Raw genomic sequence first — 22,408 nt, forward strand, 5'->3', positions numbered from 1 at the left:
TCTGTATCATTTATACTTGTGCAAAGTATGAAGTATTCTTGAGTATTGTTTTACCCTCACTTGACAGAAAGTTTTAGGGCAGTGAAGAATAGTGCCTAAAATGTCAGAGAGGGTACCTGTTACATGAGAGATTGTTGACCCCCTCAGTCATCTTTCAGTATCATTTTCTGTCTCCTTCGTTTCTCCTTGCTGCTTCTTCCTCTTTGTTTTTATTTATATTTTCTCTGCATCCTTGCTTTACACATTGTTATTAAATGTCAGTCACAGAAGGGTTTTCTTAACCAATTAATCAGTAATTACTGGACACACGCTCATAATTAACATGTTTATATATATATAAACAATATACAAGTGAAGTGAATTTTTATACATTAATTTTACATGTTTGTTTTATTGATAGTTAACCTAAACGTCATTCACCTGTGAGTGTAAAAATGACTAACTCCTGAATATAAAGAGACTATGAGATTAATTGGCTACAACAGGAGACAGAGTAATTCTAATGTTGATATAGCAAATGTCTCAAAACACCACAGTGGGGGCATCTACACAGACACTTTATGGTGGAGTTGATTAATTAGTTCTGCAGAAAAGCGTTACCTGTGTGGCACCATCTACACGTGTGGCGTAAACTAATTAGCTGTACGGTAGAGTTATTTACTCCGCTGCAACACATGTAAAGGGTGACTGGGGCTGGCTGGGGCAGAAGGGTGCTACAGGGCGGAGGTTGCCTGCTGACTAGTCCTGCATTATAGTACCCTCATGCCTCAGGCAGCCCCTTTCAGCTCATCGAGCCCAGGTGGAGTAGCTCCAGGCTGGTAGACTGACTGTCTGGGTCCTGTGCCGACATGCTGCAGTCCTGGGCATATGTGTAAATGATGCACCTGGGAGCAATAAACTATGGTGCGAACTGTGCTGGAGTTTATTCAGGTGCATTAATTTCATGTGAAGATGCACCCAATGGCGGTGTCCAGACGTGTGTGGATGTTCGGTTTCCCGGGGACAGCTAGAAGCAGTGTACCTTGAACCTCCACTACTTGTTCCCGCGGAATGCCCGTGCCACATGCGCTCTCACACATGGCAAGTTGCCTGGTGGGGGCAATAGGGCAGGCTGGGGCCAGAACTGAACTGGTCCCAGCAGCCTTACCTGGGGTCCTGGGGGGTCTCCAGGGACTGCAGCAATGGCAATTCTGGAGCCTGGCTGGCAGCCACAGCTTGGCTCCGGGCAGCCCAGCTCCACTTGAGAAGTGTCCGCTGCCCCTACATGTGTTGCTCTGCTTTTTTTTCTGCAGGTCTTTTTAACTCCAGAATACCCAGGGGCCAAAAAACTTTCCGCGTTGCTCCCTTGCAACACGGAGAATAATAGAATATGTGGTATGTGGCATCACAGACATGTCTGCGGCGCCACATACCACACAGCCGCACTCATCTGGACATGACCAGCATGTCTAAAAACCCAAACTTAACTGAAAAAGCAAGATTCCCATTCCGGGAAATTGCTATCAGTCAAAATGTGTATTGTATAAGTGTTTTTAAAAGAGCTTAAAAATAGTAGAATCATGCAAATAATATCCTGTTCCTTTCCATTTGTCCCTGAGAACATAATCTGTTACAAAGAGAAGTACAATTGTACTTGATATTTATAATTTGGGGGCTGAAGTGCAAATATTTATTTATTTTTATTTTGTTGTTTTTCTTCACCGTTCTAAAGTTTTCCAAAATAAAGACTATATGAGCTCCAGAAGTGTCTAGTCTGCTCCCCCATGAGAGCAGTGTCTCATCTTTACATAACAACCCTGACTGCCTGTTCCTGCATGATTGCACCAAATCTGGAAATAAGGTGAAATTGTTCCATAGGTAACCCACTGCTACCACTCTCCAGCTCTGTCTCTGGTAACCTTCAGAGTGAGGGTTTTGGTGTCCCCAGAGTGGCTTTGCCATTTCATTTCTAAGTTTGGCAAATGCAAATAGGAATAGGTTCATAGGACCTTTTCAAGAGTAACCCTCCCTGACAGTGCTATAATATAGATGCACCCTTAGGCTAAGTACAGACAGTCAAAAAGCCTGAGATTGAATCGATTCAGTCTTCGCAGGTTAGTTGAAGCTTCCTAGATTGAACCGATAAGCAAGTGAACAGGTATTCACTTTTGATTCCACAAATGTCACCACATGCCTTCAGTGGCCCAGGCCAGAAGTTGGGAGGTGCTAGAGTATAGGTGCTAACCCTCCCACCCTGTGTGGGGGCATTTGTGGAGGAGGTGCAAAGCTGGGGGACTGTGAGTTAACTTGAATCTGAAGGGGATCTGGGACAGAAGTTCAATAAGCCATCTTAACCTAAATCAGTTCAGTCTGATACTGCATCCATCCAGGTTTATCTTAAAACAGTTTCAACCATTTTATGTGCACTGAACTTCTGTCGTGTTACAGATTTGTACCAGTTTCCGATCACTTATACCGGTTTATGTGTAATTTCTAGATCACTGAGCCAGACTTTCTCTTGCTCACTCTCCTTCCAGTTCTATCAATCTTGTGTTCACTTCTGCACAACATAGCTTCAGCAAAGATGGAAGGTGCAGCCCACATAGAATAATTTCTAGTCTTCTATTTAGAATATTTTTTTTCTTGGGAGGTGGTAATGCTTTCATGTTCACAGATGAAAATGAGATTAAAACCCAGGTCCTATTTTCTGGGCATGTGTTCGAACCACCAAGATATTATACAAAAGGCAAATGTCAGCTTCACTGGCTGGAAAAAAAAAACACTGCACCTATTTTGTGTAAATGACAGGCCTGATCTCAATGCATATTAGATGTACTCAGAATGTGCTGGCACAATCTGGCCCCTCAGGGAATGGAGGCACAGCTCTGCTAGTTTTTAGATCCCAATGTGGTGTAGTGAAGAGCTAGATAATTAGCCCCTCAGGACAGAATGTGCTTACTACTGTACTGCAGGCACCTAGGGAAATTGCTGCATAAACAGGGATGGGCTTTTTAAGTTTCAGCATTTCAGGATTAGGCTACATATTTCCAGAGTTAGGCAGCTACTCACTAGGGCTAAATACAGACAGTCAAAAAGCTCAAGGCTGAATCGATTCAGTCTTCTCAGGTTTGTCTAAGCTACACAGATTAAATTGCAACACAAGTGAACAGACATTTACCTTTGATTCAGGAAATGCAGCCACATGCCTGCAGTAAGGAAGCCAGAGGGAAGCTAGAGCAGGGCTCTCTGGCTGTATTCACTTCCTGTTCCTGCTGCCCCTGATGTCTGTGGGATTTGCAGTCCAGAATTACAGTAGCAGGAATCTGCAGGGTTGCTCATCACTTTATCTTCCTGCTTCTAGGTACCTCTGGGATTTGTAGAGCACAGTTGCAGCCAGCAGTAAGTTTGAGCAGGGGAAGAGGTGTTTAACTTCCCTCCCTGGTGCCAGACCCCAGCAGGGGTTTGCCTGCAGGATGAGGGGGCAGTACCCCCCCGTAGACTGGGCTGCATCCCCAGCTGGGCTTGTCCCTCCCACCGCCTTGTCAGCCAGCCTTCACTGCTCCAGCTGGGTGGGGGGCGGGCAGCTGTGGTCTCTGGAACAGACAGCCCAGCCCAGGGCTGGAAAGCATGCTGGAATGCTGGGGGACTGTGATTTAACTTGAACCAGGACAGGACCTGGGATGGAAGTTTCATAAATCGGTTTGACTCAAATCAGTTATGTCTGATACTACATTAAACCAGGTTTTTCTTAAACCAGCTTCAGCCATCTTGAAACAGGTTTATGTGCACTGAGCTTCTGTTCAGTTACACCAACGGGTGTCAACTGGGGGTAAGCATACCCCTGGGGGTACTTTGAAAGGTCCCAGGGGGCATGCGGGGGTGGGCATACCCACTCAAACCTGGATTTCTAATGGAATCAAATGATGTTTTCCATTTGTGGGGGAGGGGAGGGGAGTGGGGGGGGGCAAGGGGGAGAGTGTACAACAGTTTTGCACAGTTTTTGTATCCATCTATTGTATACCTACAGTATTATCTCCTAACTGAATTGAATTTCTTAACTAATTACATCAGAAAATGTCCTTTAAGTGTGTTTTATTTCAAGTTTAATATAAATAAGATAATAGAGAAGATAGCAGAAAATTACCTTTAAGATAATCAGTGAGCTAATAGAAAGTTTCTAGGGCACCATATTCTAAAATGCAAAAGCACTTGCAAAAGTGTCGCTTTGTATTTACCCCTTCCCTAACGCAACTGATTTAAACAGAGGTGTACACAATTAGACTCATAGGGAATGATTCTTAGTTATTCTGAGGCCATTTCACACTGTTGGCACTGTAATGGGACCTAAATTACATTTACACTCTCATTAAGGCCACTTATGCTGCCATAGTAGTAGAAATTAGCTTTTATCTTAAATAAGAATCAGGTCTGTAAGATCTGAGTGCATTTATTGAGCTAACAAGGAAGAAATTGTACCACATTTCTTTTTTTTTCAGATGAAATAATACATTTCTTCCATCTCGTAAAATACTTCACCTTTTTCTTTCCTAAAACTTTTCAAGCCCATGTAAAACTCCAAGAACTCTCTCCATTGTGTATAGTGTTTTGACTAGCCAAACAATTACAGTTGTTTGACCAGGAAAATAGTTTTGTTTGCTAATGCATGCTAATTGCATTTTCAATGAAAAGCACTGTGTTGTAAGTGAATAAGAGATTTCTTGTAATACAGATGAACACAGATAATGCTTATTTGTTTCGCTCAGTGCTGAAGACACTGAAGAAGGCTACTAGACACTACTGCAGTTTAATCACAATAGGTCAACGCATACTGGGCGCATTTTCACATTCATCAATGCACTTTTACATGACGCTTTAATGTGCAGTTAAACAGGCTACTGCACACTTAAGTGCATATGTAGATGCAGCCACTGAGTCTAATTTTAAAGGGTCCTCAAATTGACCTTGACTTCTATAGTCAAAACTTGGTACATGTAGATATTTGCATGTACATTTTTTAGCACAGTAAGCACATGCTTATATGAATGTTAGAATGTATGAAGTTCTTCTGAAGACACTATAATCTTCCTCCTCTCCTGCCTTTCTGAAGAATGGAGCTCAAACAGTGCTTGTGCTTAGTAGGGCTGTGTGAAATTCCACCAGCTGTTTCATTTTGATGCTGCTTCGACTCGTTTCGAGCTCAAAACAGCTAAATCAAAACGAAACAAAACAGAGGGCTTCAAAACAGCCTCAGAACTAAATGAGGGCAGTCAAAATGTTTTGAAAGTTTCAAAACATTTCGAGTTCCAAAGCTGAAGCTGGACTTGCCTGCAGAGAAACAGAAAGTAAGGAGAGGGAGGGAGACAAGGGGGGAAGGACTGCTCTGATATTGGCTGTGACTGTTTGGCTGCCTGAGATGGTGCTGGTGCTACTGTGCTGCTTACTAAGTTATTACGTGTTGTCATTTAAAGTGGTGGACAGGACTGAGGCTTTAGGGGAGGAGGAGGCCTCATTTGGGCACACTACCTTGTTGTGTCGAGGCCCCAGCGCTAGTGAGGACGCGCCTTAACCTACGCACACAGTCACACGCCACAAGTTTTGCTTATCAGCAGCTTGAGGTCCAGTTTCCCAGAATCCCCTGCACCTATCTCTTTGAAACCTGGCAGGCTTCATGGCCTCAGCAGGGGCTGCCATGCCTGCAGTTTTCATTCTTCTGTGCCTTCACACTTACAAGTGACACAAGTTTTGCTTTCAAGACTTTGAGGTGCAGTTTCCCAGAAACTCCTACACCTATCTCCTTGAAACTTGGCAGGCTTCATGCCCTTAGAAGGGTCTACTATTCCTGCTGTCTTCATCCAAATCTGCCCCAAAATGTCAAAATTATAGGCAGTTTCATGCTTCCCCATTATAGCCTATGGGCGAAGCATCGAAACAGTGTTGGAACAGCGAAACAGTTTCGATGGAATGGAACAGTGCTTTCAAAATTAAACAAAACTTGAAACAAAACACTGTCCCATTGAAGCGGCGAAACAGAAGTCAAAATGAAATGGTGGTTTTGCACAGCCCTAGCTTAGTACCAGTGGAAACCTACATGTAAAAAGATGCTTCGTTCTCAGCATCTACCTTGTATTGTTTTTATGTTCGTCTAAAAATGTATTTGTTGTATGAGTCACATTTGTAATTCATCCCAATAGACAATTCCACTATGATAGTAGAAATAAGGGTGGATAGGCTAATTGTGGTACTGTAAGGAACGACTAGATTTTTATACAAATCTTTCTGAAATGCAATTTTTTTTTAATGTAAATGTTTTCCTTTTTTTAATTTTACTTTTCTATACATCCATGCTAGTTAGTTTGCTTCACTAGAAAGCACTTGAACAAAGCCTGTTGAAATTGACAGAAGGTTTTCCATTAAAACTGGTTGGCTTTGCATCAGATCCTAGACATAAAAATTACATTTATTTCCCAACTTGAAGTCCCAAGATATTTTGCTGTTTTTAGTAAAGTGCTGATAAGTATCCAAACATTTGTATACATCGCCTCTCTGATTTTTTTCCCTATCGTCCATCCCTAGAGAAACCAGCACTAACAGATTCTGGCATGTGACCCTTGCCACTTAGAAATGTTGATGGAAACAGGACTGATATTTATTAGCATTAACTTTTTTCCTACTTATTTTGCAGTTCAACAATAATGCGCAGAACGTCAGTTGCTTTAATCATCTCGTCCAAGCTAACGTGAGGAATAAGAAGAAGCTGAAAGAGGCGGTCTATAAAATCATAGCTAAAGGAATCACTGATTATAAAAAAGGTTTTAGCTATGCTTTTGAACAGCTGCTAAATGTAAGTATTGCAAAGTTATCCCTCAGTACTATTAAATTCTTGATCTGTACTCATAGAACTGCAGTGTACAGATGGTTACTTTGAATGCTCTGCTCCCAGTAAACATTGATGCATTTTATAATGAAGTCATTAACAATGAAATGTATCCCAGCAAACTAGTTTGTCTTAGCAGAAATCCCCTTAGCTTGATTTAAGATTTGTGATGGGGAAACTTATTTGTGGCTGTGATTTACCATTTTTCCCCCACCATTTTGGTCTTTTTTAAGTGTCTTTCTCTTCCAGTTGTCACATGATATCAGTAGTGATCACTTTGCAGATAGCTTTCAAATGAGAAATGATGGCATTGCAACTTCCATGAGTATTTCAGCTATCTCAGTGTCCTGGCCATATGTAATTTATCCAGACTTTCTGAGATTTAAAACTTTGTGTGTGGTGTCTGTAAGCTACACAATGGATATAAACAACAACCACAAGGATATTTAGGCAGTTGGAAGAAAGTATTCTGAATGTGTATCTTCCTGCCATGTCTAAAACACTTGATTTGATTAGAGATTGAATGCTTTCAGTTTTTAGATTTTTTACAGATTTTCTTGTTTGTGTACAAACAGTGGCTAATTAGTAAAATTGTAAAATGTTGCAAATTTCTTTACTACATACTAAATATATTTAATTTAATATAAATATTATAACATTATTTTTAAGAAAAATATTTAATGTACATGTTCAAAAATAATTATACATTTCACCATGTTAATGATCATAGGTCAGACCTTCAGCTGATGTAGACAAAGCTACGCTAAATCCAATTAATATAATGGAATGAATACACTTTTGGTGAAACTTCACTTCAGTGAACTTTCTCAACTGAAGTCTGTGTCTTCTTTCCTGACCTGTTACCTTTTGGACCCAGAAACCATTGTTCTTTATCATGCCCTAAAAATAGAGCCAGCTGTGGAATTTTCATGCATATGAAATTGTGATGGGGAAAAAAATCGGTATCTGTTTTTCAAGAATATGGTATTTTGGACCTATTTGACATGGGGTGGGTAAAGGATTTGGTGCCCTCTGCTGTTGATATTTGGAACTGCAAGCAGGGGTTTCCACTAGGGCTGTGCAAAGGTTTGGAAGCCGGTTTTGATTCAGAGGAGGTTCAGCGGCAAGTGTTTGCTTCGGATCTGATTTGACCGAATCCAAAGTAAATACTTGCCACTTCGCACAGCTTTAGTTGCCACCTTCCCTGGCTATGGGCCAGATTGACCCAGCTTGGGTCAGAGGTGTCCCCACAACAGCAGGAGAAGGCAACTGCTGCTGATGCTCTTCCCATGCCACTTCTGGAAAAATTGGTAATGGCAGCTGGGTCCTAGCACCAGCCTGTCACCCGCCCACCCACCTCTGACCCAAACAGGGCCAATCCAGCTGCTGAAGCCCCAGGTGCTAGAATCTCTCAGCCAGCCTGAGGTAGTTTTCCCATTTGTACTCATCTGGCTGCAGACAGAGAGACAATAACAAGGGAAAACTACGAGGAAACAAGAAGTTTTGTTGCATTTCATAAGTTCACTGAAGCAGGGATACTCTGTTATGCCGGGTACAACACCAAGAACAATAATGAATAGGAAATGGTAGAAGTCCTAATTAAAATTAGTGAATACAGAAATGCCACAGAACAGAGTTGTCTGAAAGGTGGGAATGAGTAGGTGTTGACTACTCATTTACGTTTTCTGTAACCACGATCATCTCTCACTGCTGTAGATGTGGTTTTAGTTAGGTCCTCAGAGTGTTTTAAAAGAACGTGTAATCATGGATGTATGTTCTTATGTGTACACGAGGCAAATACAGAGATTACATGAGGTTAAGGACCTAGTTCTTCCTCTTCAGTTTCTGACAAATCCAGGAGACAGGGGGAGGGTAAAGGTTTGCTGATGGAGTCAGCTATAGACCCTGGAGACAAGAGTGTAAAATATAATCGGATGAGATAATGAAGGCTTATAAAGATAACAAGATTATGAATATGAATATTTTTATGATTTCAGACAGGCAGGCTTTCTAATGTGTTCAAGGGGTGTTGAATATGAGTATATTTTAAAAAGAAAAAGCTAGTTCTCATTATAAGGACCAGTGCAGTGGATAACAACCATTTGAACTCATTCTCACTAATAAGGAAGTGTTACCTTCTTTGTGCCTGCAAGAAAATTGCTTTCTAAATATAATGCTGGTTGGAAACAAATGCTTTAAGTGCTCAAAATAAATTAAGGCAAATTTTAGTAATATGGATATGCTTATTTGTGGATAAGCATTTTTTATTTTTTACTGATCTACACATTAACTAAAGAATTCTTGGTAAGTAATGTTCTTTAGCTGTAGTGGTTTAATTAATCTTTACCCTATTATAATGACTACTGTAGAAGAAATTTGTCAGTAAACCTCCTAGAGGCCTATTTTCATTCCAGCTAGATGATTTTTCCTTGCTTTACTTTTTTCTTTTTCAATGACATGCAAATTCACAGCTCAAAATGTATTCATCAAGCTTTATGCTCCCAGCTATAATCCCAGTCTACAGGTAAAAGAGCTCAATTAATTTTTAAGGATGTGGTAATTACCTGAAATCAAGGCAGTTTTATCCACAAAATAAAAGGTCTAGCTCCTTGCTTGCTCTTTGAAGTTTAAAAACTAAAACAAAATGTGGAAGAAACAATTATCATCTAATAAAGGGGAGGGGTGCTGAGAATAATTTTTATTATAGAGATCATTCACCAGCATCAAGAAAATCATAAGTATTTTTTATATTTTGTCATATTTATCCAAAGCCTTATATTGCATCCGGTCAGCATCTACATGTGCATTTAATCACAGTCAGTTACCCCACTGTAAGACAGTGCTGTCATGGAATAGTACTATCCCGCTGTAAGATAGTACTTTTCCCTGACAGTGCTGTCTTACAGCAGCGTCCCTTAGTTTACTGCAGCCTAATAGCATTGCACATGTAGATGGTGATGCTTTACTCTGCAGCTAATTAGTCTACTCCGCAGTTAGGCTCACATGTAGACACAGCCAGTGAGTAGCAGTGAATAAACAGCAGCCTGAGGAGGTGCTATGAAGGCAATGTAGAAGTCTTATGCCACAATATGGAGTTTTTGTCACAAGCAGGCCCTCCATAATTGACAAGTTAGGAATGCTGCATAAATGTGCTCCTTTGCACACAATTCATGAAGCAGGCAGATGAACCCAGAAGAAAACTGGGGGAAAGAAGAAACTGCAGGAAGAGACTTCTCTGCTTCAGTTTCTTAAACCATTACACAGAGGAACTGAAGAGAGATGAACAACCTTGGAGGGTAATGCAGGATTAATGCTAGGTTAACACTTAAAAGTGTGTGTGTGTGTGTGTGTGTGTGTATGCAATATCAAAAAATATTGCCAACATGACAAATGGATAATTTGTTATAAACACAAAAGTTTTAGTGATACAGGAACAGAACAGGTTGCTAATATATCTCCTGTGTTCATAGCAATATATTTTAGAAAGTACGTATTTTGGACAAAATTCTGCAAGTAGGAGCATAATTTCATCCAGAGGAAACTGCAAAATTTACTTGCAAGACAAGATTCCATCCCAGCACATGTGAGCCTGATGTAATATACTGTAATATATCAACTAAATATGAATTTATGTGAACTCTTCTTATATCTAGTCACATGTTTTCATTAAATGCATCATATCTGAGTAATATTCAGAGGCTTTGTAGTCTTTCCTGCAGGTTCCAAAAATATTCTCACTCCTGCTCTGTCTCTCTCTCTTTCTTTCTCACTAGCCTAAACCCCTTTTTTTCTATTCTTTTAGCAGGAGAAACAGAATTTGATCCCTTTGTACTGGTGAGAATAGCCAATTAGAGTTACTTGGATTACAGCTATACATCACAATGCATATATGACAAAATAGTACGTTCTAATTGATATCCTCTTGATATCTCATTAGGACCTGATCTAGGAAGGGTGTCTGTTAATTATATTGCATATCTGCAGCAGCCATCTTTAATGTATGCTTGCACACTAGAAGGTCTTTAATCCTGAAGGGCTGATAACACTCCAAGATCTTTGCACAATATTTGTCACTGATACCTAGTGCTGTGTTGCTACAACACAAGAGGTACATTTTCCAGTCTGGGCTGCCACTAATGGGTCCAGCTCTGTTGGAGTAAGCCTCAGCTTGTTTGCAAGTACTAGATTGCATGTGCAGGCCCATGTGCAGATTGACTAATTGATGAGCAGTGAGGAGATGGGAATTGTCATTTGGCTTTTCAAACCCTTTTTAATTTAATAAAGTGGTTTAGTAAAAAATAATGATGAGCCACTGGGATTGCCCTAGCTGCAAGCTGTACATTCTTGCTATAGTACATGTGTTAATAGCCCTACTTTATGCTCTTTGCAAAGGGACAGAAAAGCCCTTGACACTCTTTGGATGTGAGTGGGACACACAATAGTGTCTTAAAAAAAACACTAAGTATGCATGTACAGATTTTGATCCTTTGGAAAAATTACAAAATACAGCAATACCTGTTTGTCATTTGTCCTTCTAAATTAATAGGACAACTCATGCAAAGATTTGACCGCTGAGCCAAGTATTGCTGTGGCGCTCTGATACTCCAGAATGTATAATAAAACACTAAGTTGGGGATTTTCAATATTTGCAAAGTACTTAATTCTGCTTTTCTGAGTTTCTCCGTTCTCATTCTGGATTCATTGCATTTTTAATATCACAAGATAGAAACCTGAAGCAATACATACTCTTGTATGTGGCATTTCATAAGCAAAAAAAAAAAAAAAAAAGAGAGAGAGAGAGAGGTGTGTTGTTTATTTCCAAATGGAACTTACCTTGTTAGAGGAGTGGATTTCATGTGCTGAGTTCAAATTTCTTTTCTTGTCATTACTGGGAAGAAAATTTGGGCCCGGTTTTACCCTGAGTTAGAGGTGCTTATTGATCAGTTGAGCCAGTGATGTAAAAAAAATCTGTAAACAACTTATTTTAGGAACTAAAAATAGCTATGAGAAAGAATATTTGTTTTTGTTTTGGGAACATTTTTTATTGTTTTTTTCTTTGTTTGTTTTGTTTTATTAATACTGGAATTTGATGAAAGGACTCTGGACTGATAGGGTATCAAATTACTTTTGAGGGCCAGGTTTTATCCTGACTATTTTCTGAGTACAGGCAGACGCAGAGCCACAGTACCTAGGAGCAGGCCAGAAGAGAAATTGTGACTCAAAGGCTGTGTCTAGATGAGCAGGGGCGTGTGCTTACAGTGGCACAAATTTGCGCTGTTACTTTGTGCCTCAGCACACGCCCCTGCACGTGCATTTTCATAGAATCATAGAAGTAGGGTCGGAAGGGACCTGGTAGATCTTCAAGTCCGACCCCCTGCCTGGGCAGGAGGAAAACTGGGCTCAAATGACCCCTGCCAGGTAGGCATCAAGCCTCTTCTTAAAGACCCCCAGGGTAGGAGCCAGCACCACTTCCCTTGGAAGTTGGTTCGAGATCCTAGCCACCCTAACTGTGAAGTAGTTCTTACGGATGTCTAATCTAAACCTTCTCTCCAACAACTTGTGGCCATTATTCCTTGTTATCCCGGGGGGCGCTATGGGAAACAAGGTCTCCCCCAAACCTTTCTGGTCCCCCCTAGTGAGTTTATAGACAGTCACCAGGTCCCCCCTCAGCCTTCACTTGTGAAGGCTGAACAGGTTCAGGTCCCACAGCCTCTCATTGTAGGGCCTGCCCTGCTGACCCCGGATCATGCGGGTGGCCCAGCTCCGGACCCACTCAATGTTGTCCACATCCCTCTTGAAGTGGGGCGCCCAGAACTGGACACAGTACTCCAGCTGTGTCCTGACCAGTGTCACGTAGAGGGGGAGGATCACCTCCTTGGCCCTACTTGAAATGCACCTGTGGGTGCATGATAAGGTCCGGTTAGCCCTGCCGACCGTGACCTCGCATTGTCGGCCCATTTTCATCTTGGAGTCAATAATGACTCCAAGATCCCTTTCTGCCTCCGTGCTCTCAAGAAGGGAGTTTCTCATCTTTTAAGTGTGCTGCTGGTTACTAGTGCCCAAGTGCAGCACCCTGCACTTGTCAGTATTTTGTTGTAAGACACATTGTCCCACTTTGGGCAAACTGCCCTTGCCTAGCTCCTCCTGTTTACCAGCATGCTGGAGCAGCGGGGCACAAATGAAGCAGTAGAGATGCTCTGGCTGCTGGCCAGCGTATCTCACTGGAGGACCAAGGCTCTATATGTTCTGTCTGGTGCATGGTATTTTCACATGCTCTGCACCGCTTTTTTTCCTGGGTGTTTATTTATTTACTTATTTTGCTACCAGGAAATCCTGGTAGCAAATTTTGCCCCTGTGCTGCAAATTTGCAGCGCAGGTCATATTTTTTTCAAAGATTTCATAGACATTAGGGCTGGAAGGAACCTCGGAAGATCATCGAGTCCAGCCCCCTGCCCAAAGGGCAGGAAGTCAGCTGGGGTCATAGGATCCCAGCAAGATAAGCATCCAGTTTCATCTTGAAGGTGTTCAATGAAGGCGCTTGAACAACCTCCGGCGGCAGGCTGTTCCAGACCTTGGGGGCTCGGACAGTAAAGAAATTCTTCCTTATGTCCAGCCTGAAACGATCTTGTAGTAGTTTGTGACCATTTGACCTCGTCATCCCTTGGGGTGCTCTGGTGAACAAACGTTCCCCCAGATACTGGTGGTCACCCCTGATAAACTTGTAGGTGGCCATCAGATCACCCCTGAGCCTGTGCTTTTCCAGGCTAAAGAGCCCCAGGGCTCTCAGCCTCTCATCGTAGGGTCTGCTTCCCTGACCTCTGATCATGCGCGTGGCTCTTCTCTGGACTCTCTCAAGCTTCTCCACATCCTTTTTGAATTGTGGAGCCCAAAACTGGATGCAGTACTCCAGCTGCGGCCTCACTAAGGCCGAGTACAAGGGTAGAATGACGTCCCGGGATTTTCTTGAGAAGCATCTATGGATGCAAGCCAGCGTTTTGGTCGCTTTACTAGCCGCAGCATCGCATTGCAGGCTCATGTTCATCTTGTGGTCAATGATGACCCCCAAGTCTCTTTCTTCCATAGTGCTAGCCAACGTAGCATTGCCGAGCCTATAAGGATGCTGCGGGTTTTTTTTTCCCAAGGTGGAGAACCTTGCATTTATCGGCGTTGAACACCATCAGATTCTCATCCGCCCACTTGCTGAGCCTGTCCAGGTCAGCCTGGATCATCCGCCTGTCTTCTGGTGTGGATGCTTTGTCCCAAAGTTTGGTGTCATCTGCGAACTTGGCCAGTCCGCTTCTGACTCCAGTGTCCACATCATTAATGAAGATGTTGAACAGTATGGGTCCAAGGACAGAGCCCTGGGGGACCCCACTGGTCACAGGACACCACGATGAGTGACTTCCATCAATTACTACCCTCTGGGTCCGACCCCGGAGCCAATTTTCCAGCCAGTGGATCGTGGAGGACCCAAGGCGACAATTGGCCAGTTTCTCCAAGAGACGATCATGGGACACCAGATCGAAGGCTTTTTTGAAGTCAAGATATATGACATCAATCTCATCTCCCTTGTCCAGGTGATAGGTCACCTGGTCGTAGAAGGAAATGAGATTGGTCAAGCAAGACCTACCCGCAACAAACCCGTGCTGGCTATCCCTTAAGATGTTGGCATCGGCCAGTCCATTAAGGATGGCCTCCTTAATAAACTTTTCTAAGATCTTCCCTGGGATAGAAGTCGGGCTGATGGGCCTATAGTTAGCTGGATCCACTTTCCTCCCTTTCTTGAAGATAGGCACCACATTGGCCTTCTTCCAGTCTTCGGGCACTACACCAGAGCGCCAAGAGTTTTCAAAGATCCGCGCTAGAGGCTGGGCTATGATGCTCGCCAGCTCCTTGAGTACCCTGGGGTGAAGATTGTCAGGGCCAGCTGACTTGAAGGTATCCAGCTTCTCAAGATGTTCCTTCACAAAGTCAGCATTAATGGAGGGCAGGGGATCACCCTCACCTGGACTTCCCAGCCCTGTAACGGGCATGGGCGTCCTATGGGGCTGATGAAAGACTGACGCAAAGTACCTATTTAATGGGTTGGCTTTTTCCTGGGCGTCAGTTGTCAGTTGCCCCATCTGGTTCAGCAGGGGTCCAACGTTGCCCCTTCTTTTCCTCCGGCTCCCCACATATCTGAAAAAGGACTTTTTATTGTCCTTGATGCTCAAAGCTAGCTGGAGTTCAGTTGCAGCCTTGGCTTTCCTGGTCAGCTCCCTACAGGACCAGAGCAGTGCAGAATAACCCTCCTTGGAGGTGATTCCCATCCTCCATCCTTTGTAGGCCTTTCTTTTTAGCCTCAGGAGGTCTGCTAGGTCCCTGGAGAGCCAGGGGGGCTGCTGTGCCCTCTTGCTGCCTTTCCTCCAAGATGGAATAGACTTAGTTTGTGCATTGAGGATCGCTGCCTTGAGGAGCAACCACTCTTCTTGAACTCCCCTCTCCCTGGGGTCATGGTCCCTTAGGGCCTCACTGACAAGCCTGCTGAGCTTGTCAAAGACGGCTTTCCTGAAGTCAAGGACTTCCGTGTTGCTGACTGATTTGCCAGCTTTTCGGCAGATGGTGAAGGTGATCAGCTCGTGGTCACTGTCACCCAGCTTCCTATCGATCACTAGGTCACCAACTAGGTCATCCCCAGTAGCCAGTACCAGGTCGAGCAGCGCTTTGCCTCTCGTTGGCCCATAGACTTCTTGAGTCAGGTAGAGGTCATCCACGCACAAGAGGAAGCTCTGCGACTGCTCAGATTTTGCTGAGTGATCCTCCCACAAGATGTCTGGGTAATTGAAGTCACCCATGACAACCATGGTCCTGGAGCAAGCTGCCTCAGCCAGTTCCTGGGCAAACTCCTGGTCAAGCTCAGGACTTTGGGTGGGAGGTCTGTAATAGACTCCCACCATTGTGTCCCCTGTACCGTGTTCCCCACGGATTTTAACCCAGGGGGTCTCCAGCCGTCCACCCTGGTTGCCAATATCAGCTTGCAGGTGCCACAAACTGCATGTTCGTGAACATTGGGATAAGGCCAAAGGGTTCAAATTTTCTTCCACTTTCCCTTGATCTTCTTGTGGAGAAAGTTACTTCACTTTTTTCATGGATTAGCTAGTTCCTTTGTCTGGTAGATTGGGGAGTAGAGTCAGGCCATTTGGTGTTGCTCTCTGATACAGTCCTGTTGTCAGAAATCTTATTCCTGTATGAAGCCAAGTATGAGCTATAGCATACTCTCCTTATAAAACACATTGTAAAGGCTAGCTATTTTCTGAGGGGAGATGAAATAAGAAAATAAGTAGGTCAAGATGATTTTGCATATTTTTAACACAATGAATTTGGGTATTTGCACCTGAGTTGCTAGGGCCTGAGACTGAGATGGGAGGTTCGCTGGATGCTTAAGGTTTAGCACAGGGGTAGGCAACCCCCAGTATGTATGCCAGAGTGAGGCATGCAAAAACATTTTGCTTGGCATGCACACCTCGGGGTGGATGGCAGGGGAGCTGTGATGGGCCTGATCCAGTACAGCCCCAGACTCTTCCCTGACATCCACCTGGAGGCGCATGTGCATCTGCTGCTAACAACAAGCTGGGTCAGGGCTCTGTGAATCCTGCTACACCTGCTTGTAGCCTCCTTGCTGCCTCCTGCGAGCAGCCTGAGCTCTATGGTGGGGAGCAGGGGCCTGCCCAGAGCCCAGGCCAGCTGCAGAAGGCACCTGGGAGGCTGCAAGCAGCTGCACCAGGATCTGCAGTGCCTTGTCCCTGCTGGTTGCTGGAAGTGGGTGCACATACACCTTGGAGTGGACAGCCGGAAAGCGGCTGGGCTGGGCTGCACTGCCATAACAAGGATTGGGCCCCTTGTTCTCCCGCTGTCCACCTCTGGCACACCAACACCTTACAAGTTGAGGTTTGTAGGTATTTTTGGAATTCTGCCCAAAAATGTTGCCAATCCCTGATTTCGTAGATCCTAAATTTGCTAAGATCCAGATATACAAAAGAGCCTTTGGCTTTGATTGTCTGAGTGTTTTCAGTGCCCAGATTGAAACAGTGAAGGAGTCTCATATTGAGGGTCCAGAACCTGAAGCATCCAAAATCAGTGGCTGCTTCTAGAAATGTTCTCCAAAACTTCCCCAGCTGAGGGGGAAGGAAGGAGTACAGTTAAGTAAAAATGACAGGCAGAGCAAAAATGTTCTGGTTTATGAATTACTAATGTGGATCCTCCACTTCTGGATTCTCATACAAGGCAGTCTCATGAACAGCATTTGTGCCAGGGAGTGATCAACATGTTTTGTCGTAAGAAATATGCACCTTATCTTCATCCCAAATTAGGGCAGTGCACACAAGTCACTTACACTGGTTGCGGGGGGATATACCTGATTACCAGAACGGTTGGATCTAAAGTTGGATTTCAATTTTGTTGTATTTTAAGCATTGATTGCAGAAAAGGCTCAGGAATGAATGGCAAGATGCATTAGAAACCAGAGCATACCTTGTCCAAGCAATTTACAACCTGTTTAGGTCGCAGTGGGCTGTCAAAGTGAAGACAAGCTGCTTGGCCGGTTGCCTTCTTGTACTTCAAAGGGTGCTGTTTCTGCACCCAGGTGAAGCTCAGCAATTGATTGGGGAAGTGGCACTTGCTGAAATAAAAGTTGGCTCAAACATCTGGAGCACCTCAGTGGTCCTGCACAGCCGGTTGTCCCCATTCTGTATACTTCCATCTAGTTAACAAAAACTCATATTTGCAGGAAGGTAAGAAACTTAACCCTGCAAAGTATCTGGGCTCAACTGCAGCGAGTTAGAAAAAGCACATCAGTAGAGTCAGTAATTCCACCTTCACCTCCACTGAAGTCCATAGAAGCTTCGTCATTGACCTTGCCGGGGGATGCAGCACTTCACTCATACTATTTTAGTAATATTCTTAAGGATGTATGAGGTAAAAGGATGAGTGACCCCTACCCTCAAAAACCAGTGTTCCTAAGAACTATATCACTGTTGCACCTTTTATTTTTATAGCCTGAACTAAACAAAATACTTGTCTTTGTCTCTCTTACAGTACAGTGCATCTAGAGCTAACTGCAATAAGATTATTATGTTGTTTACCGATGGTGGTGAAGAAAGAGCACAAGAGATTTTCCACAAATACAACAAAGACAAAAAAGTAAGTGACATTTAGAAGAATTTTACTGCATGGAAGACCCAAAATAAGACCTGGAGATGATTTCTGGAAGAAAATAACTTGTAATTTTAAGACTTGAAAGTGTTGAATAATGTGTCATCAGTAGCATTCTTAGTAAAGAATATTTTTATGAAAAGACAGCAGGTTACAATTTTGCACTTCTGTCTTGCCTTCAACTTGATGATCCCAAGGCACTTTAAATATTGTAATGAATTATGAATTTTTATGGCCCCAACATGGTAGGCAATTATTATTATCCCTGTATTACAAGTAAAGAAGCTGAGACACAGGAAGATAAAATGGCTGGCTAAAGACCACAAAATACAAACCACCATTCTATGGGTGAATATTCAAATGCACAGTATCTCTTCTTTCTCCCTACAGATATTCTTACAGGGGGCACTGGAGCATTGTTTTGTGACTATATTTAACATAAATACAAAATAAGCCAAAAGCTAAGGGAGTTTTGAACATGAAGATTTATATAATTATAAATAAGCAGCTTTATGAACCACACATTTGTGCTATCGTGACTTAGGTAAATGGTTTCCAAACCTGCCATTTCACTTCTCTTCTAACTTGGATTCATTTATTTGCATGTGTGTCCTCACCATTAGTATTTTTTTTCTTTAAATAGCTTTTAAATAGCTTTTTGAACTCTTTATACAAGATATGATTGAATCCAACCAGAAACATGTGGGGTAGAAACAGGAATTGTTGCATTGAACAATATGGCCTGTGTTTTTCAGGTCATATTAGCTGGTCTCTTCTGGCTGACAGAGAGGGATAGACAGCAAAAGAAATCCACAGAGCTATGTCTTTCATAGCTAGATGTTTACAAATATATGATTTATTCCACGTGTGTGTGCAGAGATGCGTATATAGACATAGATACTGAATGAAGTACAACCATTTACTCTTTACCCAATATATTTCAATTTAAGTTACTATGCTCTGAAGGCTCATCACTTTGAGCAGAATGTTAAACACACCTTGTATGATGATTTCATAATAATGAAAATAAGTGTAGACAATTTAATGACAATAAGTGGAAATCGGAGTCCCAATTCAGCAAGGGGTTCAATTATGCATCTCCCTTTAAGCACAGAAGTTATTAGGGAACAGTTACTCATCAGGTTCCAGACTATAAGAACAGGGCACGCACACTGAAATTCACGGGAGAAGACTTAAAATAAACAAGTGCTATTTTTTTTACTGCGTCTCCACAAGATGCTGACTGGTATTTATTACTGCGCAGCCATTTAGTACTTGAATAACCAAGTGCTAAATGACTGTGTAGTAACCAGTGTTACTGTGCAGTCGTGTCCCTACACAGCTTCTGGGTGATAATGACTGCACAGTAGTGTCATGTCACAGGTTATGCCCTGCGACACTACTGTGCAGTACTGATGAACTACTGTGCAGTAGTAATGAGCTATTGCTCAGTAAGGTTCTTGTTGAGATGCAGCCAATGTGTAGTTTAACTTGCAGGACTCACTGCTACAGGAAATTATAGAGGTAAATAGTATAACCAGACTCAAAAAGGCTTAGAGAAACTCATAGAGGCCAGATACATGAACAGCTATTAAATAGAATAGTTAGGGATGGTTAATGCCAAGGACAGTATGAGAGGAGATGGCTTTCACTAGCCATCCCTGTACACATACTGTCCTAAGGCATTATAGACTTAGATGTGCGTAAGTGGACTAGTATGATCCAGTATGACACATCTTATGTTCTTACATCACTTTGACCTCAAGAAAAATATTCATGGCCATGTCCAGATGAGCGTGGATGTTTGGTTCCCTGGGGACAAGTAGCAGTGGTGCACCTTGTGCTGCAGCTATTTGTCCTCAGGGAACGTCCATGCCACACACACTTTGGCGCACTGCAAGTTAACCTGGGGGCATTGGGGAAGGCTGGGGCTAGCACAGTGCTGGCCCCAGCAGCCTTACCTGAGGTCCTGGGGGCCTTCCCGGGCTGCAGCAGTGGCAATTGTACTGAGTGGAGCCTGGCTGGCAGCCGGAGCACAGTTCTGGGTAGCCTGGCTCCACTTTTCAGTAGTGCGCACTGCCCATGTGTGTACTACTCCATTTTTTTTCCCATGGTTTTTTTTGACCCCTGGATATCCACTGTTAACTACACATTGGCTGGATATCCAGGGGTCAAAAAAAACCCGCAGAAAAAAAAACAAAATGGAGCAGCACGTGCATGGGCAGTGTGACCTTGCAGTGTGAAGAACACCTGGTTGTTCGGTATGTGGCGCTGCAGACATGTTTGCGGCACCACATACTGCACGGCTGCACTCGTCTGGATGTGCCCCATGTATTTAAATAGTCATATGATGAATTGGAGCCCAGGAATATAGGGCTTTGTTTAATCTCAGTCGATAACTAGCTGTGTAACCTTGAGTAGCTTATTTATTTACCCACTTCTCCCATCTGAAATATATGTGCAGTACTTCCATAACGGTGCTGTTATGAAGCGTAAGTAATATCTGTTTCAGTGTCTCTGCAGTCTTGCAATGAAAGTCAATATCTAAGTGCTAAGTATTAAAATAAAAGAAGAAAAGAACTAACTGTAAATGACAAGCAACACTGCAGTAACAGCTGAAGTCGGGGCCACTTGTGAGACATACTTTGTAGTACTGCACGAATACATGGATATTTCATGCTATTCCACTTCAGTTCTACTACTCATACTTTTAATTGTTTTAATAAGGAAATGCTATCAGCATTAGGTAACACTCTTCTGTACAAGATATACGACTCATTACTGTGTTCCATTAACATCTCTGCCTTAAGATTGGAAAGATTTTAAAATATCCAGTCTGAAGACTGAAGTTGATTTATAGTGCTACGAAATCAGTCTTGCTTCTCCTGCATTGTGCTCACCTGTGTAAGTTTAAGAAAAGCAGTCCATTCCTCAAATAAGAATGGTGAATGAGGTGTAGAAAATAAGCAGACATTATTATTCCATAATGCTTTCTTAATGTCCCTGGTTCACTCTTTGTTATTGAACCCAAAGTAAATATGAGTGATAATAGCCACCTTGTAGGAACATATTTCTTTATTAAGCACATTTTTCTGCTATAATTAACTGGAATGCAAGAGACTGGTATCTGATTACATTTTTAAATCTACTGATTCAAGTCACAGTAAGCGCTTACATTCCTGCTCTTGGTCTAATAATGAACTAGGTTTCTAGATGTCATGTAGCAAAAATGCCTGTATTATTGCTTTCATCCAAGGTGACTTTGAAAGGACAGGCAATACAAAAGAAGTTTTGGCATCTCATTTAAAAAAAGGTTTTTCATTTTCCTTGAATAAGCCTTGTGCTTTTCAATAAAGTAAAAATCTTTATGTTCTGGGAGGTGAACGTGTTAGTTACACAAAATATTTTTTTTAAGCATCTCACAGCAAAGGATTGATAAGATATCTCATACTAGTAATTTCATCTTTGTATATCTTAGAATACAAGTATTAACAGTACTATAGTGAAGTTTTTGGTACTTCTCAAAGTGTCTAAACATGCACGTATTCCTCTCAAAGAGTCTAAACGTGTATGTATTCCTTTCTCTATCAGTATGCATTAATTAGAGTTCAGACTAGCAAATTATAAAAGTGGTGTTACTGACCCATACATTCTAATATAAAAAAATAATCCCTTGAAGGCTGTGTTTGTGAAATAAATTATAAAACATTTCATAGCATGATATATATTACATTTCGTAGCATGGTGTATATTACAGACCCTTACTCTAATTCAGCCGTATCTTATTCTGTGAGCAATACATAGAATATAATGAGGCTTAGTTATAAATTTATAGACCACCCTAAGAAGAGGTTGGTCTATAATATGAACATAAAATATTATTAAATAAGAGTCAGGCTATCAGACATCTAGCCTTACATTTTTCCATATCAGTAACACTACAGAGTATCAAAATATACTGATACTGTATAGCGTAAGATGGAACTAGATGGGTTTCTTTTCTTGTATAATACCAGTATATCCATGTTTAATCAATTGATCTATATTTTGCGTAAGATTTATAAAAGATGCATCTTTATATTTTTCAATATGATGGTACTGCACAGTAATATGTCCTTTATAGTGGAAAATTTATGTCCTGTGAAGTGAGCAAAGGACCATTCCACATTTATTGTTCCTTATTTTTACTGCCTCACCAATCTGAAACCAGTTTACTTTTCAAAATATTACATTCTTGGTTTCATCCATCAAAAGGAGCAAAATAAGTCGTGTTCCATTGGCAACACGAGGGTGCACACGGGTGCATGTGCACCCCCTGAGATTGGCGGTGTACCCCTGAGATTGGCCAATGCCAACGCTGCTGGC

General features: G+C 42.3%; 1 protein-coding gene across 5 annotated transcripts in view; it reads left to right on the forward strand.

Moving 5' to 3' along the window:
• The window catches only part of CACNA2D1 (calcium voltage-gated channel auxiliary subunit alpha2delta 1), a 669,683-nt gene that overhangs the window by 531,940 nt on the left and 115,335 nt on the right, over positions 1-22,408 (forward strand). For all 5 annotated transcript variants that reach the window (XM_059725817.1, XM_059725819.1, XM_059725820.1 and 2 more), the window contains exons 11-12: positions 6,662-6,820; positions 17,927-18,031. In XM_059725817.1, coding sequence (XP_059581800.1) covers positions 6,662-6,820; positions 17,927-18,031 — 264 coding nt within the window. The remainder of the gene's footprint in view (positions 1-6,661; positions 6,821-17,926; positions 18,032-22,408) is intronic.

Source organism: Alligator mississippiensis, chromosome 4 (genome assembly GCF_030867095.1).
Source record: "Alligator mississippiensis isolate rAllMis1 chromosome 4, rAllMis1, whole genome shotgun sequence".
Classification (NCBI taxonomy): Eukaryota; Metazoa; Chordata; order Crocodylia; family Alligatoridae; genus Alligator; species Alligator mississippiensis.